Genomic DNA, 10,290 nt, shown 5'->3' on the forward strand with positions numbered 1-10,290 from the left:
TCTGCACATCATGCAAAAGCGGTCTCTTCATACTGAATGTCAACACACTTGGTTTAACTTCTTAGTGTCAATGAAGCATATGCAGTGAGCATGGACATCTGAGCTGACATGATCCTTCACAGACTAACTTTGCTAGGTGTGTGTTGACATACAATACACACCTAGCATTAGCTGATTTATTAGCATTTGTTGCTATTTTTTGCACGGTTGGAAAGCCCAATGTTAGGACTGAAGGCCAATGCCTTATTTGAAATCCTAGTCATGTTCAACTTACACTGACAAAATATGAAAGTCCAGGTGACAGCCTGCAATTTTCTTTATTGTCTACACATGTTTTCATGCAGATGGAGAAAAGTCGATACTGAAGAACCACCTAGAGCAGAAACCACAGGCGCAGTGGGGCTCCATGGATCCTTCCAGAATAAACAGAGGTCCTCTCGAGGATATCAACTCACCAGAACAGTGAGCTCTCCCATTTCCTTAGCCCCTCTACTCCCGTGTCTCTCCCCTTTTTTCCCTCTGTCTTGTCAGCTTTCTCATCAGACGACATGTCACATGTAGCACAACCACCAGCAGCTCTCAGGCAGTTGCTCTGGCAACAGAGCCTTATGAAAGCATGGACTGGCCCTCTACTTTTCTCTCCCACGCAACGCACATACCATCAACCACCAACATGCATATCACGTCACAGAGTGCAAGTGTATTCTCCAAGTATGCTGAACGTCCTGCAGCTTACTTACAGCCGGACACACAAAAACACACATGTCCATTTTGCATGCATATACACGCAGGTAATTGATTTGTTTTCTCAACTTTTAAAGGAAGATGAACTCTCAAAACATTCAAATGCAGATCTGCATTCACTTATTATTCATAAGGCAGCAAAGCTGAGGGATGTCAACTTCATCAATGGGGAGGGGGGGGGGGGACACTTCATGCATCATTGAGAAGTTTCCCTCCCACACACGTTTAACCAGAACCAGGAGAAGAATGCAGGATGTAGAGGGATGGATGGATGAAGAAAGCGGAGACAAGAGGCAAGGAGGATACAATGCAGAGGAGAGGGCAGTTACACAGAGAAGATGTTTAAAGAGAAAAAATATGTTTAGATAGATAAGAAAGGCAGAGATAAGAAGGAGGGGAGAAAGAAGAAGGTAGAGACTCGCAGAGGCTTATGTAACCACTGATTTACAGCCCGCATTGGAAGCAGCTCTGAAAATAGACAGGGAGGAGAACAGAAGTAAAGGAACACTTGGAGCTGTTCCCATGCCACATGAATGTTTGATCACATGGAGGGAAGAGAGATGAAGGGAGAGAAAGAGAAGAGAAAGAAGAGACAAATATAAATAAGTTACAAAAGAGTTATGAATAGAGAGAGATCGAGCTGTATAAATATTTTGTGGCATGAAAAATGCAGGGGTGTGTTATTGTGAAGTGTAGCACCCGTGTCCTATATGATATTCCAAAAAATATCCCGAAATTCCTTCATAAGCTGTTGTGTTTTCATCACATAAAGTAGAACGGGTCAGAATAACTGAAAGGGCCTGAGGACCATTAATATTTAAGTTTTCCTAATTAAGACATTTTACTACGTTTAATGCAGAACAAGCTTGAATCTTATTAGCCCCTCTTAATTTTTTACACAACCAAATGCTTATGTAACTTTCTTGAAAATGGCTGGCAGTGGCAATGGCTCTGGCGAGGTAGGGTGCAAACTGTCACACCAGGCGGAAGCATGAAATGTTCTTTTACGTCAGACGATCCCAGAAGCGACGGTGGAAAGAGGAACGGTGGATTAGGGGCTTAGTAAGAAGAAGAAGCTAGAGAGGAGGATGCTAAAGAATACACAGAAAACAATTAAAGAAATTGCTGAAGGCTTGTGGGAAGCTGTGCAATGCCAGATGCCAGTCTTTTATGATCCATCTTTTCTGTTCGCCATGTTCAGTTTCTCACTGTAACTTGATATGTGTGAAAGTGTGTAGCGAACATTTTAATAGTAAATCGAGCAAGACCACTGCATATGCCACTTCCAGACTGTGACAAAATTGTTGTATTGACAGCAACATCCAGCTCATATGGCCATATTGCTAAAACACAGCATTTTATTGAAGCCTTTCCAGGATCAGATCTGCCTGAAAGAGCTCCATTGCTAAAATTAATGAAAAATAAGATGCTTACTGCTTAGTGAGGAATTCAATTCCGTCACTAGCTTTATGGCTAATGTGTTAATTAATTTGTGGGGGAAAAAACTGCTGCGGTTGGTGCTGATAACCTGAGATGAACTGAATTTAGCTCTGCATATCCCATATGATGCTCAGATAAATCATGCAAGAGGAATCACTAAAAGCAGATGAAGTGCACTGTCCGGGGCACAGCTGCGAACGCACATTTGAACTTACAAAGACACTAATTTGCAAATGACAAATACTGACTCGGAACTCTGGCAGAGGGTCAGCAAGAGTAAAAATGGGGTAAATTCATTATTAGAAGCAAAATGATCCAGCCCTGGTTAGATTTATACAACAAAGCGATCCAACGTGATAGACAGACACATTGGTTCTCATTTATTAATATCTGTTCTTATCCCGTGCAGAAAACGGCTTACGCAAAATTACCATCAGATTTATGAAACGTATGTTCTCACCACTGTGGGTATGTCAGTAAATCAGAATCATTCTGAACCAACAGACTTGTGCAATCTGCATACAGCCTGATTATCGTCTCCATACTGCTACGCCCTGATATTTCTATATACGGAAATACATTTACCTTCAGGAAAAGACAAGAAATTGGTGACGTTGCGAGACGTTGCGAGAGAGAACCCTGCACTTCTGAGGCAAGAAAGAAACAGAAAGTCTGACTAAAGAAACTGAAACAGCTGTGTACAAAGAAAAGGCACAGCTCTACAAAGAGTTTCCATGAGATTCCAAATAGCATTTCCCCAGAGACACTCACTGTGACTCATGTGGGAGAAAAGCAAACAGATTACAAGAAAAAGAAGAAAGCAGGTGGAGGACAAGGAGCGTGTGATCTGTCAGCCCGAAATAACAATTTCAAGTCAGTGAAAAAAAAAATCCACATTCTTCAGCATCCATGGGATATGCAAAGAAATTATATTGTAAGTAATGACAAGAAAAGAAAGAGCAGACTGCTGACTATAACATAATACTTCAGTAAATGTGCTGTAATCACTGACATTGTTCCTTTCCTTCTCTATCTGCAGCATACAGCGTCGACTGTCTTTGCAGCTGCCCATCCTCCATCATGCCTACTTACCTTCCATAGGAGGGGTAGATGCTAGCTGCACCAGCCCTAATGGCAGCCCTGGTTCGAGCCCAAGGCACAGACACATGCCCCCCTCCTACCGGGTAATGGTCTCTGGCCTGTGAGCTTCATTCACTCCCCCACCTGGCTCTTTGCAGAGGAGACATATGTGATTCTTTTTTTCTACAATAGACTGATATCATCAGCGTAAGTGCGTATTTTGTCTCGGATCAAGGAGGACAGGGAGAGAAGGGAGGGGGGGAGGGGGGTTCACTCTTCATACCTCTTCACCTTGGTCTTCTTGTAAACTGATATCCTCAGTCAGGATGGGGTATGAGGAGACAGAGTGAGCACTGGATGACCCTTAAAAACTCCTTTAATTAACATCCCCTTGTCCATTTGCCCCCCCGCCTGCCTAGGCATATACACATATGCACAGTCAAACACAGATAGGCTATATACAAATACACACACATGCACAAATATAGCGACACCCCAATAGCTGTGGTGGACCAACCCTAATGATGTGTAGCCTTATCTGCTTCAGAGGGGATTGTCTGTTTCTGTTCCTAATCTGTTGTATGTATGTGCTCGCAGCAACACGTAAGTTTGTCATCTAACTTGAGTATTTCACTGCTTCAGTGACTGGATAATGGTTTGGAGATGAGGAATCTGCAAAATCCAACAAAAGGAAATCATCAAATTTACTGCTTTACCCTTTCCCAATCTTGTCCAGATATGTAAATATCATCATTTTTAACATTGATGTACTGTAAGCTTTGTATATGCTGTGAATGGACAATTAAGTTGGTTCTAAGCGTGAGGCTTATAACAGAGGCAGGTAGGCATGACAATTTCAGATGAAAAGCGTATAAAACATGGCATCCTACAAATTAGACATATGTATGAGAGATATAGATTTTTGTGTAACTGTTAATCAATTAGCTTGTGGGCAGCAAAGTAAGATACATCAAAGTCTGAGTCACCAAATATCAAAATGCACCAGTGCCCATTTATTTGAAATTTAAACAACTTGGTTCTTTTTTTATTTTTATTTTGTTTTTTCCACTTTGCTTATCTGTACCGCTGTTTTTTGTTTTCATCAGAGATTTCACATCAGACTTTGCATAAGCCTTCATATTTTACAGTCTGCTCAATATGTCTTCAGAAAGCATGTTATACAGAATATCAGTGCTATGCCTTTTTAAAAAGTCTCAAAGGCTGCGTATGTTAGAAAATAGAACGCCATGAGAGTGTTCCACAGATGTCGTTTATGTGTGTTAATACGCCAAGAAGTGCACACGCAAAGACACGCTCATATGAGAGCGCCTCATGAGATCGGGTGCTTTTCAGACACTGCTTTAGTGACGGGCCTGGTCTTATTGATCCCCACAGATTGGTCTCCATAGACTGTTAAGATGTCCGTCCGATCTAGCCCTTACAGCTAACCGGCACAGTTAAGGGCGATGGGGGAGTCAATGGCACAAAAAAAGGCACAAGACTCTGAAATGAATAAAAAGCTGCTTTGTCAGAAGAGATCAAACTCGAGAAGTGATGGTGGAAAGGATGTAGGTTTTCCGGTTCCACAGCTAGTCTGGATTAAGCGGGCTGACCTGAATTTCCATGAGTGGTAGTAAAGACAGTAAACACAAGGGAGTCTCAAGTAATAAGCCCCTACCGACTGTAGCTTACAGTTCCAAGACGGTGATGCCGCCACTGCTGGACACAGTGATACAGCACAGACACAGGGCTTTCTTCACAGATAATATCGAGTGTCATGAAAACCCACTTCACACTTAGCAACAGTGAACATACCTCGGTTGCTATGGAAATGTAATGTTCAGTGCCGCTGAACCGCATTGAGCACAACGGTCATCGACAGTTTTTTGTAAAACTTTCCTCATGCAGGAGAAAAGCAAGTAATGACTCCGGACAAACAAAGGACTTTTTTATCGAGCGTGAGAAGGTTTGTCCTCAGCATATTGTTTCACCATTGGTGTCTTGGTTTTTAGTTTTTAAGGCGTTTGTTGAGCGCTGTGCCTGTTGTCTTATATTGTAGCCTGCAGGACCCACAGTACATACACAGTGTGGTAAATGCGCTGACCCACAACATTGGCCGCACATCTGTAAAGTGTACAACGTGTCATAGATTAATTTCAATTCCATGCCTCGGTGAACGGGACAGTTTGGGAGTACTTGGCAAATACTCCACCTCAGCTGGAGTGGATCTCTCCTGCGACCGAGTTGGAGCAAGAGACAACCAAGCAGGGACCCGCCTGCTATGGGGACATATCACGGTGACTCCCCCCCTATGAGAGCTCCTCCCCTTCCAGCTCCTGCTTAGTACAGGAGCAGGGAAAACCCTGAGCACAGATACCCAAGGAGTCACAGCTTCTCCTGCACCTTTGCCAACCAGAGAATCACGATCACTTGACAAGTGAGTGAGAGACATTGTCAGAGGGTTGGTTCTTCCTTCAGGAGATAAAACAAACCAACCGCACATTTTATATATTACATTAAATGTGATTGTGTACAATTTGCTGATACCCTGATGATGGTGTCCATGTATGGAATATTTGGTATTTGGCTTTCTCAAGACGGCATGAAATAAAATGTATAATTCACAGAGTTACCTCTGTTTTTGCAACTGTTGTGACAAATCCACTCTGTAGTTTCATCCTCTCACCTGCGATTTGGTTTTACGTGTATTTGCTCATGGATTTAGGTTCTCTTAACCTGTTTGATCAGCTCACACACGTCAATGCCAAGATTCTCAGTGGGTAAACTCAACATCATCATATCGAATATGCTACTGGTTTAGCAACAATTCACCGAGGGCAATAAAGTGAAAGTAGTAGCAAACGATCAATCTTAATAAACCACTCCTGGCATTTACCAATTTATCAAATTACTTTTTTTTCCTTTTAGTCCATTCAAAAATACCAAATGCAGATCATCAGTTGTTGTTCGATATATTTTGTAAGGTGCCCTGATTTTTATTCTTTTATGAATCATTTCAATTCTTTTGAACATGAATGAAAAATTGTTCAGCAGATGCAATCGTGGAAGGTCAAGGGCTCATAAATTCCTGTAATGAATAACATCATGCTGATGATTTGTATTTGCCACAGGTCTTTTAAGTTTGAAGATCAAAGTGACATGTACGTATATATATTATATCGTTGTATGTGTCATCATCAGGGTTTCTGGAGAACACAAAACATACATGTCCAAAAATATAGTAATATGACAAATATATTAAGTGGAACAACACAGAGGTCCATACTGTTACTGTTTTGTCGGTTTGATATGTGGTATCACATGGCATTAAGTTCAATTAAGAGTTTAAAATGATAAACAAAACCTATGTTAAATGCAACATGTTTAAGAGGGGCAATAAATTGTTTTCTTATTACAGAAAGAATAGAGAACTATATATATGTATATGTAAAGATCTTTACGTACATTTTCATTTTTACATAGGAAAATGTTTCACAAAATGCCACAAGGATACTTGGAAGTCATTTTTTTTAATTTACAGTATCTGTAACTATGTTATGTACAGATGAGGTCTAGATATGAAGAAGTTGTATAAAATAAGTATCACACTTGGAACACCTGAACATTTTTGGAGCCATTAGTTGTTATGGGGGGGGACTTTGGAGAAAAAAAAACATTCTTCTTTTGTTGTCTGAATGTTATGGACAGCCTTTACTTTTCACATCATCATTAAATAAAGTGAGACCGAAAATCATGTATTGGTTGTTTTTATTTTCGTGCATGTCTTGGATGTGGTACAATTACAGTTTTATGGTACAATTTTGATTTAAAGATCAGTGGTGAAATCAGTTTATGCTTTTAGAAATGCTAGAGATCCAAAATACAGGTTGGGCCATTTATATGGCTACACCGTAATAACATGGGAATGGTTGGTGATATTAAAGTCCTGTTTGTGGCACATTAGTATATGCGAGGGGGCAAACTCCTCAAGATGGGTGGTGACCATGGTGGCCATTTAGAAGTCGGCCATCTTGGATACAACTTTTGTTTTTTCAGTAGGAAGAGGGCCATGTGACACATCATACTTATTGGTAATGTCACAAGAAAAACAATGGTGTGCTTGGTTTCAACGTAACTTTATTCTTTCATGAGTTATTTACAAGTTTCTGACCACTTATAAAATGTGTTCAATGTGCTGCCCATTGTGTTGGATTGTCAATGCAACCCTCTTCTCCCACTCTTCACACACTGATAGCAACACCAGAGAAAACTACAGAGTCCGACATTGTTTTGGCAAATTTACACACCGATTCAATATTTATTTTATTGACGTAACTGGGTGTCATTACTGCCGACGTGAATTATAATTTTACAGAATTTACGTTTACCCTTAGCCAGCAGTTTTAAATTTCCCTCAGTGTCGCCTGCTCTGGCCCCTGGAAAACAATTGGCTATGGTTGCCGGTGTCTCTAGCTTCACATGTCTGAGAATAGAATTGTCAATTACCAGAGTTTGATCCCCGGCGGGTGTGTCGCCGAGTGGGGAAAAACGGTTAGACACATGAACAGGTTGGTGGTGTACCTGCAGCTTCTGTTTAAGATTATGCTTCCTCCTTACCGTCACCCAGCCGTTCTCTTTCCCCTGCTGCTCGGGGTCTGCCGGGGCCTACGCTACCTTCGGCTGCACCGCCTATAGGGGCCTGGCTAGCTACAGGTGTATCAAGGGTGTGAAGCCGAGTCTCCAATTCAGTAATCCTGGCCTCCAGAGCTGCAAAGAGGCTACATTTATTACAAGTATCATTACTGCTAAAGGAGGCCAAGGAGTAACTAGATATCTGACACAATGAGCAGGAAAGTGCAGGAGGAACAGGTGAAGAGGCCATGCTGCTAGCGAGTCGGCTACAAGCTAAGCTAGTGAAACAGTAAAGACACAGTGAGTGAATACTTTGGCAATAAATTAAGGAGTGAGTACACAGAGAGTGTGCTTTGGATGAAGCACATGAAGATTATACTATGAAAAAAGAAGGTATCTAAATGTGTTTAATTAAATTGCTATGCAGATAAGCTACTCAAACACACCACTGTGTGTTGGAACAGGAACAGGGAGTGATACCCTACCGCAGAGAGAGCGAACACCAAGTGACAGCCAGTGTGTAGCCACCACAAAACACAGGATCTTCCTAAGTAGATCCTTGAGTAGCCACCTGGCCAGGAAACAATAGGTGCAAACACTAGTTGGCGACCTGTTGACCATGTACCCCGCCTCTCAACCCATGGAAGTTGGGATAGGCTCCAGACCCCTCCACACGACCGTGAATTGGACAGCGGGAAGAAGATGGATGGTTTCTTTAGTTCACTCATGGCCAAGAGTGTTATTGCCAGCGGAGCTGTGATTCAGAGTAATTTCTACCTATAGACAGCAAAAGTCAAATGTTGGGTAATGAATGTGCCTTTGAAGCTAATGCTATAATTACTAATAGCTATTAACCTTATGAACAGAGCTTGTTCTCCAGAATTAAATATATATTGTTATGTACATCAGGCTGTGTGAACGGTGACCCATGCTGTCGTGCATTTAAAAAATGACATTTTCAGTCAGTATTGTGCGATTTAGTAATATGTACTTACAATTTCTTAGCTAATAGCTAAGCTAAGCAATTATGTTGCTCATAGCGTTACACTTATCAAAAATCGCTCTGATGTTCATTACATACAGAAAACAAAACCTTACTGCCTTTGCTGCACATGGTTTGGACTAGATACAAACAGAATAACTTTAATTGCGAAGAAATAAGAAATTGCTGGTATTTCTTCCATCTCCTCCAGTGAATAGTCAGTAAAATGTAAGAACTGCATGTTCATAATAAATAACTAATAAAATCTCCCCTTTACTAAGGGTGTTCAATTCGTCACAGTAGGAAAGGCATGGGGGTGAACAATTAGTTGCAATACTGTGTCAGTGAAACACTTAGCATACACAGAATTAGCAAAAAAGGCCAATACCACTGTTGTGAAGACAACTGCAGAAACCTCAGCACTGCAGATACAGCAAACATTCAATTTGATTCCAAAGCACAAGAAAGTGTGGATGTGATACACTGGCCAGTCAACATCAAGGCTCTTATTGGCATGCAAAGGGCCCACAGTGAAATCTGCTGTCCTCAAACATGAAAGCAAAGTGCAAAGAATAAATGTACAAAGAAAAGTCTTGTACACTGAGTTTGATAAATAATTGAACCGTGAGAAGAAACCCAGTGGCACACAGGATGAAGGAGAGTGTGTTACTGACAGGGTCACAGTGTGTTTGTTTTTGCATTTGCATTTATGACTCATTTAAATAAGCTTGTTTATCATTTGCAAATATTGAGCCTGAACATGGTTGCAGCATTGTGCTCCACACAGAGAACCAATAGAGCAGCCGGTTGCGACTGTGGCTGACTGCATACCATGAACTGACTGTTCTACACCGAGTGCAGCCTTCATTAAGTCTAAATTAAGTCATTAAGTCTAAATGTGAAAAAGTCTTGCCTTCACTCTGCGGTCCATCTCACTCCAAACCATCTTGACTTGTTTTAAGTCAGGTGACTGTGGAGGACAGGCCATCTGGCCCAGCACTCCATCACTCTGCTTCTTGGTTACATAGCCCTTACACAGCCTGGAGGTGTGTTTGGGGTCATTGTCCTGTTGAAAAATACCACAGCATCCTGCCACTGCAGGAGCCATGTTGGTTCACTGTGCTTTCAATTTTGAATAAATGCCCAACAGTGTCTCCAGCAAAGCACCCCCACACAATCACACCTCCATGGTGGGAACCATGCATGCAGAGATCATCCGTTCACCTGTTCCACATCACACAAAGACACAGTGGGTGGAATCAAAGATCTCAAATTTGGATTCATCAGACCAATGCACAGATTTCCACTGGTCTAATGTACATTTCTTGTGTTTTTTGGTCCAAACAAATCTCTTCTGCTTGTCGTTTTTCCTTAGTCGTGGTTTCTTAGCAGCTATTAGACCATAAAGGCCT

At 41.5% G+C, this 10,290-nt stretch overlaps 1 protein-coding gene across 1 annotated transcript in view; it reads left to right on the forward strand.

The window, feature by feature from the left end:
- The window catches only part of gabbr2 (gamma-aminobutyric acid (GABA) B receptor, 2), a 202,743-nt gene extending 198,419 nt beyond the window's left edge, over window positions 1–4,324 (forward strand). Inside the window, exons 18-19 of the mRNA XM_026156284.1 lie at window positions 345–462; window positions 3,224–4,324. Coding sequence (XP_026012069.1) covers window positions 345–462; window positions 3,224–3,389 — 284 coding nt within the window. The 3' untranslated portion in view covers window positions 3,390–4,324. The remainder of the gene's footprint in view (window positions 1–344; window positions 463–3,223) is intronic.
- The last annotated feature ends 5,966 nt before the right edge of the window (window positions 4,325–10,290 follow it).

The sequence above is a fragment of the Astatotilapia calliptera genome, chromosome 22 (genome assembly GCF_900246225.1).
Source record: "Astatotilapia calliptera chromosome 22, fAstCal1.2, whole genome shotgun sequence".
Taxonomy (NCBI): domain Eukaryota; kingdom Metazoa; phylum Chordata; class Actinopteri; order Cichliformes; family Cichlidae; genus Astatotilapia; species Astatotilapia calliptera.